Source organism: Micropterus salmoides, unplaced genomic scaffold (assembly GCF_014851395.1).
Source record: "Micropterus salmoides isolate LMB-PRFRI ecotype aquatic unplaced genomic scaffold, ASM1485139v1 Ms_hic_scaffold_11, whole genome shotgun sequence".
Taxonomy (NCBI): Eukaryota; Metazoa; Chordata; class Actinopteri; order Centrarchiformes; family Centrarchidae; genus Micropterus; species Micropterus salmoides.
In genome coordinates this window covers 12,168,927-12,187,109 of record NW_024040152.1, presented here as the reverse complement: position 1 = coordinate 12,187,109, position 18,183 = coordinate 12,168,927, and the positions used below count along the sequence as shown (strand labels likewise).

At 41.6% G+C, this 18,183-nt stretch overlaps 1 protein-coding gene across 1 annotated transcript in view; it reads right to left on the bottom strand.

The window, feature by feature from the left end:
* LOC119897313 (polycomb protein SCMH1-like) overlaps window positions 1–17,949 on the bottom strand; it is a 34,745-nt gene extending 16,796 nt beyond the window's left edge. The window contains 7 exon segments of the mRNA XM_038710926.1: window positions 9,306–9,549; window positions 9,827–9,915; window positions 13,475–13,709; window positions 13,869–13,939; window positions 14,255–14,332; window positions 14,636–14,711; window positions 17,243–17,949. Coding sequence (XP_038566854.1) covers window positions 9,306–9,549; window positions 9,827–9,915; window positions 13,475–13,709; window positions 13,869–13,939; window positions 14,255–14,332; window positions 14,636–14,660 — 742 coding nt within the window. The 5' untranslated portion in view covers window positions 14,661–14,711; window positions 17,243–17,949.
* Between the last annotated feature and the right edge of the window lie 234 nt (window positions 17,950–18,183).

Here is an 18,183-nt window from a genome sequence, read left to right as displayed (position 1 = left end):
GATCGACGTCAAATTTCTGCTGTGCCTTCTAAAGGCATTGACGATGAAAAGTTGTGCTATTTGCGAGTTTTCGTCAATAGTTGTAAGTTCAGTGTATATGCTCACATCTGGACCAAAGTGTACATGTAGGATGACAGTCCCGCCCTGAACACATGTACATGCTGACATTCACCCACAGTCATAGCGCCACCTGCTGGCAAAAGGAAGTGACCTTTAACGAAGCAGCCCCCATAAATGTATATATTTTAATTAGTGCCTTTACTTATTCACCTTTGTTATAATTACCTTATTTATTTATTCTCCGTTATAATCTTCAACTTTATTTATTAATAATTTTTTTAATGTATTTATTTATGTGTGTTTTAATATTTTTGTCTGTTTTATTCTTCCTTTGTATTTATTTACCTTATTTATTTTCATCCATAGTATTTATTTCTGCCTGTCCTTTTTAAATTTCTGTATGCATTTCTGCCTCATTATGCAAATGAGGAGGGGCTGTGTCTCAAGGGGTCATCTTCTCTGCTATTGGTGGACCAGTCAGACAGGAGAGCTCTAGGCCTACTCTGCCTGCAGACATCAACGATCTTGCCCCTCATACAGTCAGATGGCTTCCTTCAGTGCGCTGAGGTGTTTAACAACTCTGAAGACACTACTACCAGCCATGTCTTCCTTCTCTTTTCACGTAGACACTCAGACAGACAGTGCTTTCAGTTTGCTGCATGCATGGACACAGAACTGCGGTATAGGGAGAAGCACACGGTCAGCTAGCTGCAGCTAAATCTGGATTGCACTCGTATTCAATTCTGTATGGAAAATTCAGTTTTAACGGAGCAGAGCGAGCTGACAGGCAGAGTTAGAGACTTTTTCTGTCCGTTTCTCTCTTTACAAAGACGCATGTTGCAGTCAGAGTCTTCTCTGAAGAGGGCAATGAAGTCTCAGTAGTACACGATGCGAGCACCACATACAACACAATATATCAAATTACACAACGGATATACAGTATGAAAATAAGATTGATTGGATTATACTCACAGGAAGTATAAAACCTGTTACATGCGTCTATTAAAAGTAAAGTAACACAAAAATGTCAGGGAAATTACTTTACTTAGATTTAAGTACTGCAGTTGTACATTTGAAATACCTTCCTACCTTTCTGATAGGAAGCCTTCTTGAGGTGGTATAAAACATTTCTTCTTATATTCTGATTTGAGTTATGGACAACTATGACCACATGAATTAAAAAAATTAAACATTTCACTGCCCAAGTCACCTATAACACAAGTCTTGTTCATTAGACTACATGCTGTACAGTATTTGTGGACAGATTTTGTCCCAGGATTTATCATGCATTTCTTCTTCTTCGTTCTTCTTCATGATTTAGAATAATAAGGTGAGAAATGGGTCTGTTCTGAGTTCATCCTGCACTGCAGCAGCTAATAAAGTTCATTTAATCCCAAAAACGCTTTTCTTTTAGGCAGGCTGGAGCAGAAAACAACTCACCTTTCTCAAGTTGTACAGTAATGTCACATGTGTATGAAGGTGGATCAAACAAGCTAATCTTAAATGTCAAAGTAGAGAGGAGCCTAGTAGGCCTATTTATTTTCATTCATTACACAATATGAATAAGCTATGCAGACAGTTGTAAAGAAAGAACATCTTTTTCTTCTGTTCTCTACTTGTTATAGTTACACAGTATTAGGGGTGTGGGCTGTATTAAAAGTATCCACTGTTCTCCCATGCTCTAACACACAGTAACGATGAAATGTGTGCTGTTCTCACATTCTTCCTCTGTATGTACACATAAACAACAAGGCAGGGAAATATAAAAGGAATTTATTTTATTGTTTGGGTACATTATTGTTCAGTGTACATGCTCACATCTGAAACAAACTTTACGTGCTTGATAACTCTCCCACCCCGCAGACATCTACACGCCAATACCGATTTATATTCATAGCGGCAAGTGCTATGTAGCTCCACATAGTGGAAACAGGAAGTGACATATTGCACCATCATGCGGCGTCGGAACCGCGTAGCAAATTCACAGCCGCACCGGCAGAGCTCCAGAATGTGCAACTCGGCCGGCTCACACCCGGACGCGCTACAAGTGCGAGGGCCCGCCCAACGCTGCTTGCAGCTTTAATTGTTGGTATTTTATTTTTTATGCAAACAAAATGGGAACTGTATTAGTCATTTTCAATATAAAACTTGCTGAAATGGTTTCAGTACATTTTAATCTTTTTTGGCACATTTTTACAATTCCGTGATAATACTGATATGAAAATGAAATGAAAAAGATTAAAATATAGTGATACACAGAGGCAGCAAACACTGAGAGCTTCAGTTTACAAGCTGTTAGCAAGTCAGACAGACAAACCAAAGCTAAAAGTTAACTCACCCTACGTTCACTTTAAGGTCATTTTCTTCAATCAGGTTTCCCTCAGCGCTCTAATAAAAACTAAAATATGACCGGACTTCAGAGTGACTGAAAAATCTCCGCAGCGTTGTCTTCCACCATGTTGTTATTGACCCACACAAACCCACATTGCATTCTGTGCATACCTGCCTGCTTCTGGGAAACGTTGGACAGTGATTGCCGTGAGATTATAATAGCGCGGTTAACTATACCCGGTTATCATGGTAATTAAAATGTGTACGGTAATATTAACTGTAGGGAATTTTACCATGGTTTACCGTTAAACCGGTAATCGTTTCATCCCTAGAGATGGACCCTTCAATCATGCTATGAGTGTTGTTGTTGCATAGTTTGTCCACCAAAATGCATCCTGCAACTCTCCGGTTGGCAGCTCGTTTCAAACACTAGCAATCAGCCAACATAATCAGCTGTACTTTTGTTCAAAGTACTGTTTATAACAATAAAAATGTTTCTTTATAAACTTCATTATGTCATGTTATCTTTGTGAAGTCTTTTAACTACACATAACAAATGTTAGAGGTAAACTTTGTTTATGTTTTGTGTTTCTGAAAAGAAGGGGAAAAGAATTATCAGAATCAGAATGTCAGATTTTAAAATCCTCAAATATCAAAATCTGTGTTGGTCGGGCTCTAATTACCTGCTCAAACTGTGTTCATAACAAGTAACAGAAGATGACATACAGAAGATGAAGCAGAGTAAAAACAAGGACTGAAAGATATCAAGCAAAAGGTGAAGGAGCTGTTCTGGAAAGAGCAATCAAAGATGATTTTCTTTTGGTCGACCATCAAGTACCTGCTGGCTAGAATAAAAAGAAGAAATGTGTGAGTACCTAAAAAGCCTAAGGAATAAACCCTAATAAAGAAGCAAGCTGCTGTGAGAAGGTTTTAAAATCTCTCTCTCAAACTCCTGCCCCTGAACATGCACTCTTGATGCGAAGCATTTCAGAAATCTCATGAACCACTGTGGCAACATGCTCATGGTAAAATCATTCAGAGAGGGGCCAATGTTAAATACATATACACAACTAAATAAGCAGTGTAATTTATATAAGCCAACTCAGCTGGCAAAACCTCAAGAATGTGTGCATGAAAAAACAACCACACAGAAAGAACCACAGTATAGCCAGGATCGCTGGCTTCACGTGCACCTGCAAGCCTACACACACACACACACACACACACACACACACACACACAAAAGTGCTCTGGTATTTATCCTGGATCAACCCAGGACAGATTTACAAGAGGTGCGGCCACATTCATTAACACAGGTCTTGGCCCATGGGGCTGTATTTATTAACACACACTTTCACACGGGCACACCAATCATTGCAAAGCTCAGACTGCAGACTACTGCTACTTTTCATAGGGGAACCACTGTGAAGCTAAGAAAAAAACAAGACACCTGACAGATCCTCTTGCAGATTGGACGAATCCGAGATAATATGTTTAAAAGGTTTAAAGAGCTTGAGGTTACATGTTCATTGATCAGTGGCAGTGCTTGTAAATACAGCCAAACAAATGAGTAACAAGAAAGCAATTCTTTTTTTCCCCCTCTTCCCTGAGTGCAACGAGTTCACTGAGTTCACAAAGCCACCACTGCCAGCTTCATATTACAGGAAGATAACTTCTCAAGAGCTTTAAATCTTTCACTCCAACTTCATTTCTGTAACTTCATTCATCTTTACTCACCTCTCTTGCCCGGACAAAAGTCAAAAATGTGTGGTCGTCTGCGCAGCTGTCCTCAGATTCACCCTCTCCTCCTGCCTTGTCCTTCTCTATCACTCTTCCTCTGCGTTGCTCCTCCCTTTCTTTTTCCTCCCTTCTCTTCTTCTCTCCTCCCACCATCTGCTGACAATGTAAACAATCCACCTTTGACAGTATATGTCTCTCTTTTCTCTTGGTTTCTATCCCCTCTCTTAACTCAATTCTCTCCGAGGCGTCTAATCAGACCCTGTAAGCCAGGGTGCCAATGAGAGGCCTGTGGAGGGGCACCCAGGCTTGTTTCAACCACGTCATGGCCCTATTCTGCCAACTGGGTGAGTGCCAGGCCTTCATAAAACACTAGCAGGCTACAAAGACATGTCCTGCCTCCCCATTTCCCTCCTTCCTTTTCCAGTCCGTCACATACTGTGGATTCTGATGAGTATGGCTGAGCTTGTGGCTGATAACCCTTGTATCCACTTGTACAACAAATAACTTACTCTGGCTCAAAGCTCTGATTCTGGCTCTTGTTCCACATGTTGAGAAAGTAAATATGGCTAAAACCTCTGAAATGCTCCAGCTTTGAAGAGAAAAATGACTGGTGACAACAAGAAACACTTGCTAAGTGGAAAACCAAAAAACAATGTATCATTTAGAGCCCGACCATCAAATCAGGGTGCCGACATTATCGGCCGATATGAGCTAATTGGTATCGGTGTTTATACAGTAAAATCAGCAGTGTATCAAATACTTGTTCTCCCCACTGTAACAGCCAACAAATGACAATCAAAAAAGAAACGGACTGCGGCCTATAATGGAGCAAATGGCTCTATGAGTCAACTTGCTTAATTATCAAGGAATGCACGAAACACTGAGATTTTGAAATGTGTTTTTCTCAACTTGAACAAAGTTAAACAACAAACAATATTTATAACAATAACTAGAAAAAACAGAAGTAAGCAACAAATATTGGCACACTGGCACCGGCTCAATGTACATCTGTCTAATGCGGCATTCAGACCAAATGTGAATTTAATCCACGCAACGCTCTCCTCGCGGGGGTTTTATCACTGGACAACTGCTGAATGACAACGCGATAACGCAAATAAACACAACTCGCCATTACTACAGCTGTATAAACATGTATAAAGTAAACATTTTGCTGTGATTAAATAGCAATACGGGTCAAACTGATGCCAAAATAACTACAACATGATGCAGATTTGTTAAACATATAATTTCATGCTTTGTCAGGTCTGTCAGCAAGACAACAACTTCTAAAATATTTGTTTTCTGAATGGAGTTTGGATCAATCAGAGCTATGCTACGCTAACTTGGTCACAGTAAAGTACAACAATAGCTGGAATAAAGTTACATACACATGTTTTATGAACTCACCAGGTAGTTCAACCTCCTCGCTTTCTTTTCTCCCAGCAATGTCCAGGATGTGCACAGAATCTAGTTGCTGAGAAGCTCCAGTGAAGATAATCAAAATTTAAGTAAAATGCTAATTTAATAAAAGCAGTTTACTCCGAGCTCCTCCTGCGAGCAAACGGCAGCTCTTCGCCGGCCAGCAGATTTTCAATCGCCCGCTCTGCCTGCCCCTCTCCACACAACGCTCTGAAGCCGTCTGTGACGTACGGACAATCTCAACGTTGATAGGCTATCGCGACTCAGCGTCATGCAAATTTCTCGCTTGATTTGAAAATATTCAACTCACTCGAATTTATTCGCGTTGCCTTCGCTTCGCTGGCACCGCCCCCTTCACTTCGCTTCGCACCACCCAACAGAAAATCGCGGCTCTACGTGTCTTTCCATCGACTTTGTATGTAAACTCACCGCCCCGAACGCTCGCTTCGCTTTTGGTCTGAAAGCACCATAATGCAGAGTCTCTATCCACAACCTGGAGGAGGAACTGTACATGATTGTATTAAATAAAGAGTTTTACGTTTAGTTAATAGTATACAGTTAGTATAACAATATTAAATACTACATTCATTAGAATTTCATATAATAGTATACTTTTTTTTTTACCACTAGTTGAATATTAAAACCACTTTCAGCGGTTTCATTTCTGTGGGTTGTTTATAATTCATTAAATCCTTGTGCAAGCCAAATGCTCTACATCGGTCTCTAATTTGTTAATGCTAAGTACTAACTTGTCAATAATCATATTGTTCAAAATTTAATGATTTGTGTGTAGCACGTCAAACTTTTTTTAATGTCCCGCCGCCCTACTGCTTCAGCTGCAGACGATGCCGCTCTGTCGCTGTCACAGAGCGACTGGACCACCGGCATTTCTTTCAGTGCTCCAGTGACGAGTCCAACTATGTGTTGAACGATCAGCAGCTTATCTGTTTTTGGGGGCACATGCGAGAGGCCGGTGTGGGCGGAGATAATGAGCAGACTGCAGCGCACACAGAGAAGAGAGCGTCACATAGCTTGCACTTTTTCTGTTTGATTAAATCGCACACTTTTGCGGTTATGTAATCGCATACGACTACATCGCGATTGCGATTAGTTGTGCAGCCCTATCTAGTATCATGTAGAACCTTTCAGGATTACGTTGTGTCGCAAATGCAAGCAAAACCACAAGCTGTTACTAGATATTGGAAGTGAAATACAGTTCAAAAGTACCCATCTTTTATCTGTAGAGAGGCTCAACAATATGAGGAATTTAAAATGGTAATCTCATGTTGATGACTTTATCAACTGTCGCTAATGATACCTTCAGGCAGATCATAGTAAAACTCAAGTAGATGTTTATGAAATCTTCTCATTATTGCAGAGAACAAGTTGCTAATCAGAAATTGTTTTAAAAATATATTCTCTTTTACCAAGTGCATTGGATTTGCTATACAAATCTCAGATACTATTAGCATTGCAATGCAATGCCATGCCATACACAGGCTGACAATAAATAGTAATAAATGTGTTAGCATCACTTTACAGGTTACTAGTCCAGTATAGAATTAAATTTAAAATCCTGGTCCTTACATTTAGAGCCCTGCATGGTCAAATTCCTCCCTTGAGGTCATCAGGTCAGAGGTGGTTAGGTGTTTCCCACACTGATTTTAAAACCAGAGGGGATCGATCATTCCAAGCAGTGGCACCTAGGCTGTGGAATACATTGCCTCCCTTCCTACGTTGTGTGAATTCTGTCGATTCCTTTAAAAAGCACTTGAAGACTCTGCTTTCAAGCAGGCTTTTAGGTTTTTTTTTTATGGTTGTTTGTGTTTACGTTTACCATTTGTATTTAAATTTTCTTATGCATTGTATTTTACTTTGTTGTATCGTATCGCATTTGTGAAGCACTTTGCGATTTTTATCTGTGGGTGCTATACAAATAAACTTTACTTACTTACTATCCTTATGAAGGTTAAAAGTTAAAATTTTGTTGAGACTTGTAATGTGTTAATTCAATTCTCTATATAACTTTATGTTGCCCCCATGTTACCACACTTCAGAGGAGAGTCAAAGAGAACAACAACTTGCAATTGGCCACTTTAAACACCTTTTCTCATGATTGGATGCACCTGTCTATGAAGTTCAAGGCCTAATGAGCTCACAAAACCAATTGTGTGTTCCAATTAATCAGTGCTAGGAAGTTAAAGGTATTCAAATCAACAAAATGACAAGGGTGCCCAAATTTATGCGCCTGTCTAATTTCGTTTTGATAGATATTGCACATTTTCTGTTCATCCAATAAATGCTATTTCACTACTGAAATATTACTGTATCTTTCAGTTATTTGATAGCTCAAAATGAAAATCATGGAAATGGTCAGGGGTGCCTAAACTTTTGCATACGACTGTACACACTGTCCCTGTCCTGAAGAGACATCCATTCAGGCAAATAGGTGAAAACATCTGTGTGGGTCAATTCATTCAAATTGCAAAAAAAAAAATAATAATAAAAAAAATAGCCAACCTTTCTAACCTACTCTAGTGGTATCAAGCATTGCAGTTTTACATATTGATGTTTTGAAATATCCGTCTGTTGTGTTTCTGCCTCAACAACACAGTACAGCTGAAAATATAATGACATTCATTAAGGCTTTCATTGGAACCATTTTCTAGTGAAGAAATTAGAGGACGATTCATCGGTCTGCCGATTTTATTGGTTGATATGGGCCTATCGCAGATTTATCAGTATTAGCGTATATGTTTTCTGATAACTCATGAATTTTATAACAACATATAATGCAGAAAAGGATGTTTGAGGTGATTTAGATATAGTGTTATCATGTAGTTTGTCCAGCAGAGTGTGCTCTGACTCCACGGTTTACAGCACTCTCAATGAGCACTGTCTGTAGCACATGTCACAAAGTGCATCACAGCGGAACAGACAGTGGTGTGGACAGAGTCAAGAGGTGACTTCATGGAAAGCTGCTGACTAGTTTGTGAAGTATGTACTGGAAAGTTAGTAAACAATGCCCCCATTTTCTCTTTTTTAATATAAATAATTTAATGTTAACCCTGTCCCTGAAACCACCACGCCATGCTTATCACATGCCATATAGCGATATTGTTTCAATCAGGGGATAATGGCACACATTTTCAGACAGTCTTTCCTGACAGGCACTGATTGTGTTACACTCTGTTGTTCAGATGAAAATAGAAGCAGTTGTGTAAAGAATGAGAGCTTGAGATGAAATTTAAACGTTGGCTCCTTTCTCACCTCGACACAGCGGGCCAATTGCTGCATAAAGTGGGTGTGAATGTCGGATTGCTTTCAGAAAGTTACAGAAATGGTCAGACACAGGTCCCCTTACACTCTGACATCAGAAAGGTGTCGGGGAGTGGGGTTTCCGAAGCTATTCCATATTCCGACAAGCACTTATGAAGAAGCACACCATATTGGTAGCTTTAAGTAAGATTACATATTTTACACTTTTAGCTAATGCTTTTATCCAAAGTGACTTACAACTGCTATATATGTCAGAGGTCACACACCTCTGGAGTAACTAGTGGTTAAGTGTCTTACTCAGGGACACATTAGTGGATGTGTCACTGCAGGGAGTTGGTCTCTCAAACCAAAGGTATGTGTCTTATCCACTGCTCCATCACGACCCCATTTTCATATTTTTCAGAAATGGGATGAACAGACACTTAAAAAGAATAACAAACATGCGACACTATTTAAAAAAAAAATTAAAAAAAGACCTTTGGTGCCAGGCGGCTGAAGGTTGTCTCCAGTGAGGGTGCACCAGCCAACAGGGAAGATGTCACGCGAGTCATAGCGGCAGTAGTAGTCAAAGGCTCCCCGCCAGCCATCAAAGGTGACCAGCACCTCGACACCTCGCAGGGCACCCACTGTGGCTGGACAGATAAAGTGGGGATTTTTACGGTCCACCGCCTCCAGCTTCATGCCTACTTGGAAGGAGTTCTGCTCCGGGGCGGGAGGCTCCTGCTGGGGAGCATGGAGAGAAAGAAACAGGGTCAGGTATGAAGTGGGCATGCGTGACTATCTGCGCATCCATTCGTACCTGGAAAGTACACAAAAAAAATCAACCAAATGCTGGGGAAATTTTACTGTGGGTGATATTGGTCATTATGGCAGCCAGTCATCTTTGGTGGACCAAAATAATGATGAGTAACTATGACTAGTAAATTAACATTCTTGTTTTCTCCCTGATATAGGACAGTATCGGAGTTTATTGAGCTTGTGAGCCATGTACAGGTACCTTGTGAAAGATGCGAGAGGGAGCCATCTCAGCCCCATTTAGTGTTTTCAGAAGGAACATGGGCCAGGAGGACGCATTGAGACGGAAACCTGGAGAGGAAGACAATTGTTGTCAAAACTACACAATCTTTATATCCAAGGGTTGAGTGATGAACATGGTAACTATTAAAGCTTCAACGATCAATTTATTAGTCAATAATCTTTCTTTCACTATTTTTTTGACATAGACTAAACAATTAATCTGAGAAAAATAATTAGCAGATTATTCATTAATGAAAAGGATCAATTTGTGGTAAAAGTCTGAATACGCAGACACAGTGCTTGTGTGTCTTTTCCAATGGGTATTCAGAATCAGAAGGAGCTTTATTGCCAAGTAGTGTTTTACACATACGAGGAATTTGCAGTGGTGATAAGGTGCTACACGTAGACAAACATACAGTCAACATAAACAAATGTAGAAATATATAAATATGGAATGGAAGAACAACGTTACACATTCATACATGTGCATTATTCTAGGTCTGTGCCGTGCAGAAGTAACGCAACGGAAGAGAATATTGTGTACATGTGAATATATAAACTGACAACATAAAAATATACAACAAAAAAGATCAACAATCAACAAATATGTGCGATGTGCCAGGTCTGTGCCCGACACGAGATGAAACAGTATTTACATGTGCAGAGACATTTGTATAATTTGAGGCTATTTGCAGACGGGAAGAAACTGTTTTTGTGGCTAGAAGTTTTGGACCTGATGGACCGCAGCCTCCTGCCAGAGGGGAGAGTCTGAAACAGTTTGTGTCCGGGGTGGGAGGAGTCAGCTGCAATCTTTCCTGCACGCCTCAGAGTCCTCGAGGTGTACAGGTCCAGAATAGAAGGAAGACTGCAGCCAATCACCTTCTCCGCAGAGCAAATGATACGCTGCAGCAGCGTACCAGATGGTGATGGAGGAGGCGAGGACTCAATGATGGCGGTGTAGAAGTGCACCATCATTGTCTTTGGCCGGCTGAACTTCTTCAGCTGCTGCAGGAAGTACATCCTCTGCTGAGGCTTCTTGGTGAGGGAGGTGATGTTCAGCTCCCACTTGAGGTCCTGGGAGATGATGGTGCCCAGGAAGTGGAAGGAGTCCACAGTGGTGACTGGGGAGTCACACAGGATGACGGGGGAGGGTGGGGCTGTGCTCTTTCTGAAGTCCACGACCATCTCCACGGTCTTCAGAGCGTTGAGCTCCAGACTGTTCTGGCTGCACCAGGTCACCAGATGATCGATCTCCCACCTGTAGGCGGACTCATCCACACCTGAGATGAGCCCAATGAGGGTGGTGTCATCCGCAAACTTCAGGAGCTTGACAGACTGGTGACTGGAGGTGCAGCTCTTGGTGTACAGGGAGAAGAGAAGGGGGGAAAGAACGCAGCCTTGAGGGGAACCGGTGCTGATGATCCTGGAATCAGAGACATGTTTTCCCAGCTTCACGTGCTGCTTCCTGTCCATCAGGAAGTCAGTGAGGGGAGGGGGTGGAGCTGGCCAGCTCTGAGGAGGGAGGGGAAGAAGTGGTGGACTGAGGCTGAAGCTGAGTGGAGGAGTCACGGGGGATGGTGTCCGATTGACTCTCAAAGCAGCAGTAGAACTGGTTCAGCTCATTTGCCAGGCAAGAATCGTTTATGGAGTGGGGGACTTTAGGTTTATAGTTTGTGATCTGTCTGAACCCCCTCCAGACAGAAGCGCCGTCGTTTGCAGAGAACTGGTTCTTTAGTCTCTCTGAGTACAGTCGTTTAGCTTCTCGCACCTCCCTGCTAAACCTGTACTTTAACGCCCTGCACCCGGCCCTGTCACCACTCCTAAATGCCTCCTCCTTTTTTAACCTGTCTGAGTTTAGCTGTAAACCAGGGTTCTTGAAAACATCCCAGTCAGTGCAGTCCAAACATGCCTGGAGGTCCTCAACAGCTTCACTAGTCCAGTGAAGCTGTTGAGGACCTAGTTCTTTGATGTCCTCACTACAGGTTTACAGAGCTTTAGTTTTTGACTGTAAGCAGGAATCAGATGGACCATCACGTGATCAGAGTGTCCCAGTGGAGCGTGTGTGACGGCGTGATAGGCGCTGCTAACTGTGGTGTAGCAGTGATCCAAAGTGTTCCCCTCTCTGGTTGGACACTTTATAAACTGTCTGTATTTGGGGAGTTCTTGGCTGAGATTTCCTCTGTTAAAGTCACCGAGAACAATAACAAGAGAGTCCGAGTTTGTCTGCTCCACACACAGTATCTGGTCAGCCAGCATGCGCTGTGCGTTGTGCACGTTTGCGTGCAGCGAGATGTAAACACTGACCAGAGTGAATGAAGCAAACTCATGGGGGAAGTAAAACGGTTTACAGTTAATGATAAGAAATTCCAGATTAGGAGAACAGTGCTGCTGAATCACTGTCACGTCGGTACACCAGCCATTGTTAATATAAAAACAGACACCTCCACCTTTTGTTTTGCCGGAGAGTTCTGTGTCGCTCTGTGCAGTTGGAAGCCTGCCAGCTGCAGCGCGGAGTCCGGTATCAGCTCATACAGCCAGGTCTCCGTGAAGCACAGAACAGAAGATGAATAAAAGTCTCAGTTTTTCCCCACCAGAAGCTGAAGTTCGTCCAGTTTGTTACACAGTGAGCGCACGTTGGAGAGAAATATTGCTGGTAGCGGTGTCCGGAGTCCCCGCCGGCGAAGACGCACAAGCGACCCGGCTCTTTTCCCTCTCCTGCGGCGCTTCACAGCGCGAATGACAGCAAGCACGCCCTTCACCAAAATGTCCAATAATTCCACTGATGACGCAAGAAAAGTGGTAATTAAATCCGCTGGAGTTGTTCCCCTGATCTTCATGAGCTCCTCCCTGGTGAAAGAGCACCAGGAATCACAGCCAAAAACTGAAATAACACACAAACACAAAACAAAACAAAGCGCACCTAACATCGAGGCAGCTATACGTTCTGGTTAGGAGAGTTTCCAAGTAGTGTCAGGAAGTTAGGCATTAACATAACACACTACATGAGTTCAAGATGACTGCGGCTGACTTTCGCCGACTTCTGGGGCGGGGAATAAAAACGGTGCCATCAGGTCAGACACATTCTACCTGAGTGAGCTTACTCTGAGCTGAGATCAATGACTCATCTCCAGGAAAAAAGACCACCACATATTGATTTTAAATTTTTTTTACTAGGCCTATTTAAAGTTGTATTTGATTGCAGAGCGCGGTAGCGCATTCATGCAGCTTGACCCTCTCTCCCTCATGAAAACAGCTGCACAAATCTGTCCCACACAACGCTGTCAATGTCGGAGACACAGCTTAAAAAAAAAGTTATTAGCAAGCATTTAAGGAGCCTAGCTAATAAGGAGAGCTTGCAGCCGCCTTGCTCCCGCAAGGCTGTAATGTCATGTGACAAGGTGACATTTGGCAGTGCATGTCAGACACAATTTCTAACCAACATGCAGTCAAACACGCCTATTGACATTCTGTGCTGTCAGTCACTGACACCTAGTGGACAAATTGAATACCTCTCCAAAAAGGAAAAGTAGAAAAGATACTGTGAAGTCAGTAGAAAACCTTTAACAATCCTTTTTTTTTCCTTCAATGGAAACATAAGGCATCAAACGAGTTGTGTGAGTGTTCTTACCAAGCGGTGGCTGCAGCATGCCTCCGTTCTTCTCACAGTTGCCGATTGGCTGGATCTCCGAGGAGTCTACCAGGCGCCAGAAGTCATTCTTGTTGTCTGACCCGTCCAAGCGCAGCCGTAGCCGTGAGCCTGTCAGGCCCACCACTGTGGCGATGCAGGTGGATGTGGTGTTCCGCGGGTCCTGGGCTTCCAGCTTCATCCCTGCTTTGAACTCGTTTAGTGGAGGTGTGAGGCTCTAGATGGGTCATGATAGACAAGTGTTAGTTGGAGAGTGGCAACATCATAACAGCAGTGGACTATGTGAAATTATTAGGTAATCAAATTGTCACAGGAGAGATGCTTACAAACAGGTTTGATAAAGACTGTCAAGGCAGGACATGAGAATCTTGCTCACCTGTCTAAAGTAAGAAGAGGGTGCAGCAATGGTACCTGTCTCTTTCAGGTATTTCTCCCAACTGAAATGCCCTGGAGAAGAACAAGAACAACAAGAAATGATTATCATATCAGCATAGTGTTAACATGTGTTTTGGGATGGAAATGGAAAGCTGAACACATTTCGAGCTTTTATTAATTTTGAGTTGACTTTTACGTGCAATGTTTTGTGGGCCCCAACACAAAACAACAAAGAGACATGAGTCGTAAAATCTATCATCAACACTTGCAGCAAAGTTTGTCTTGATGATTAATGAAACAATGCTGAGGCAAATCCTTAGGCACTGTTTCCTGTTGGAATTGCCCAAAACGTGCTTCATATATCACTGGCTGCTGTCTGTTATTTACCTTGATACTGTGAGGGCACCCGGGAGGGCCGTCCACTCCGGGCATGCTTGATCCTTCTGGCATCTTTCCACTCTATAGCTGGAGGAGCCAAGAAAAACAGAATAAGCTCTCAACTACGGGCGATTTTCACATCACTCAGTACCTTGCAATAACTGCCACACTCACTGCTCCAAACATTGTCTGGGGATTACAGGACTATTAAAAAGATAATATATGAATCAGGCTACACACAAAAAATAAAGGCATGGATAGAATGAACTCAAAACCAAATTGTGCCATAATTCGAGCTTTATCTACAAGTTACTGGGAATAGTCTGTTATTACAAATATTTGGGGAAAAAATGCTGTTATCATACTAAAAAAGGCATATTAAACTCTTACCTTTCTGTGGCACAGGTTTCCTCATGCTCCAACAATACTAACCAAGCTCACAACACACACAGCAGTGGCCTCCACTCTAAGATAAGACAAAATCCACAACGGTAGCCATGTTACAGCAATATGAAGCATACTACTTTCTGAAATAAAAAGAAGAGCTTGTGACTCTTGCTTCTTGTTGCTGCAGCAAGTGAATTTATCACATTATTTTGAATTTTAGTCGTCAAAATATTTCAAAGACACTAGATATATCACAGTTTGGGAAAATGTGCAGAAATGATACACGGCATCCAAAACACTAGCTCTTAAAAAACAAGGCACAAGCATCATATAACTCAAATTATTACTTTTTTAATGAAACATACCCTCTTTAAGCTCACTGGTGTGACGTCATCACAAGCTTGAGCTGAGTAACAGCCAAATCTTTTTAACTTTATTAAATTTAACTTTATTTTAATTCTAGTGGGCATTAGGGCAGAAGAATTAATTGAAATCCTATCAAAATCGCAATATGGCCTGTAATTTTAACTGCAATTTTCAAATTGCAGGAGGTGCAATATTTGTTAAAGGCAAAATGTGTGTCAAAATATGATTTTAAATTAAATACTGTCATGCTGCAGAGATGTCCTGGTCTACACATCATATTCTACAGACTTAAGAAAAGATCTTTGTTTCATACAAATAACACCATAATCATTTAAATATGTTTTTTTAAATGAAATTGAGAATAATTCTATAAAAATGATCATTGCTTGAAATGCTATCGCCACTGCAATATCAGTCAAAAAAAAAAATTGCACTTAAATATTTTTCCAAATTCATTCAGCCCTAGTGGGCATTCCAACATTTCCTAAGATATGTAAATATGAATATTTCCATTTGATAGAATAGTGCAGCTATAATTTATTTTAAAGAGTCTTGGTTTATTTCACTCATTATAAACATACTATAGTTTAAACTGCTGGAACAAGCTGAAAAATAATTTATATTATACTGTTAGACGGTGTGGATTTCCCCAACCTTGAACCTAAATATAGGCTTTGCTGTTTTGGATGGTTCTGAAATCTCCCAAAAATTGTCAGACGAGACCCAGCAGCCTTTAATGTTTTGTACAGTTATAGCTAAAAGGGTTATTTTGAGAGAATGGAAATCTACCTCCCCTCCTTTTTTTAAGAAGTGGTTCTATGACATGGTCTCATGTTTTTATTTGGAAGACAGTAGGTGCTCCACATCTGACACATACTGTATATCAGTGTTATAGTCAAGACCGCCCAAGACTTTGATAAAGTATTCCAGTCTGTATGGACATTTCTGTCACAGCAGCTACGAACACTGGAGATTAAATCTGGGCACGCATGGACAATTATTTGCTACTCTGGCAAACTTTATTTATTTTTTATTGTATGTCAGTGGGTGTGGGGTGGGGGAATATTATCTAAATACAAAATAAAATTACACAAAAAGGGGAGCATAAATGGAAACAAACTTAACTATCTTAAAGGGGTTAACAACACGGTAATAAAGAGTGTACAAGTTTTCATCAACTCAAATACTGATCACACCAATAAAGACCCAAGGTTAGGCTACCACATGTAAATTGTACTGTGTTTCAAAAGGAGAGCTACCCTTGTTATCTTTTCTCTTTGTAGCTCACTGGCAGTCTTTCGAGGCAGGGGGTCGTGGGAGGCAACCACAAGCAAGTTCAACCTAAGATCTTGCCAACAATTTACTACATATGGATATACTTTTTACACTTTAAAAGATTCATTAAAAACCACAATACACAAAAGGTCTTTGCTGTACTGCATATGCAGACAGCAGGCTAATAGATATGAAGGGAGGGGACAAAATGTTAAAAACACTGCTCAGTATAAAGGAAACACTACAAAATTACAGCCTCCAAAATCACCATAAAATTAAATCAACACCTCTCTTAAAATGTTCTCAATGTCACTTGGCTGGTGTTATTCCACACAACGTTAATCAAACATTTCCATGCGCTAATCTCAAAAGCAATTAAAAACCTTTTGGCTTTTGATTAAAAAAAACTGAATATTACCCTTTATGCAAAAATCACTATGCTGACAGTTAACAAACCTCCTCCCCATCAATCAGGGGACAAGGTTTTTAGAGAAGGGCAACATGTGTTGAGGCCTGGTTGAGGCTCAGTGACTGCTGTAACCCAAACCCTGGGCTTACAAACATTACCAACCAGACACAACACACAGGTCAACAGGTCAAACAGATAGAAACAAGTGCTGCAAGTGTCTGTTCCTCAACTGAATGTGGCACTTATTGCACATACTATTTAGATCATTTCTACAGTTTATAAGACAGCACAATCTTTTTTAAACGTGCCAAAGCATCATGTGAGAATTAACATACAGTTAGTATTGGCACACAGTAAAGTTACAAAGCGACAGTTGTTAACCATCTGCCATATATTTGAATTTCGCGAGAAAGGAAACATACCGGCTTTATTGAGAGTTGTTAGGCATGAATTAATCATATTTTAGGCAGAAATGCAATAGAGAAAAACGAGTAAAAGAGCAATGACAGAAGACCCGTAGGATCATAGGGTGCTGTTCTTAAAAGCATAACGTTACCTACCTTACAACTTCATAACCGTTTAGCAGCGTTTCTCCTCTCCCGGTGACTTCCTTTCAATGGAAGTGCGCCTTTTTCCTCCGCCAAGGGGGGTGGCGTCCAAATTAAAGCGGTCCGCTCCCTGTTTTCCCGTATGGGGGAAAGTGACAGGAGGGACTGGCGTTACAGAGCTCTCAGCAAGTACACCTTTCTCCTGCTGCCAACCCAGTGAGTGTTGATAACTCAGCGTCCAGCTAGTAACTTACCACTTATCTGACATCTACACGGGACGCCGTTTCCATTTATAGCCAAACTATCGCGTCTCACATTCGCGTAATTTGTTGAGCTCATTTCAAAACACAAAGCCAACACATGGAAACACCCCCCCGCCCTCTCCTGTGCTACATTTGCATGCGCGCTAGATGCTCATTTACGTGACAGCACCGCTAATTATGTCATTCAGGAGTTACCGCTACATTGACGATAACCTCCAGGTTATAAATCAGACGAAAATAATACTGAATGAAAACACGCATGCAGCCGTGCACACACCACACATAGCTTACTATGCTACTCCCGGCTACACAGATATGCCTGCTGCCCAGGGTACTAGCTTAGCATGCTGAGTGGCTCGCTAGCTTGTAGACGTGATTATAAATATTAGCATTAGCAAAACTGGAGCATACCAGCACACTGAGGCTGAGGCCAGTGGTGTTCTGGACTCAGCGCTGAAACCGAGCCTAAAAGGAGACGTTGCTCGGTGTATCCGAGGATGTTTACCTTGCTTTGTAACGTGTGTGTTTGTTTCTGATGTGGATTTAGCGCCTGTCCGCCATTTTTTCTACACGATGAGGAGGGGGTGTTTTGCCAACATTTCTTGTTGGACAGTCACTCAGGCTGAGGGCAAGTTGGAGGGTGGAGAAAGGACGAAACACCGACCCCTGGTGGCCTAAAGAAGGTGTCTC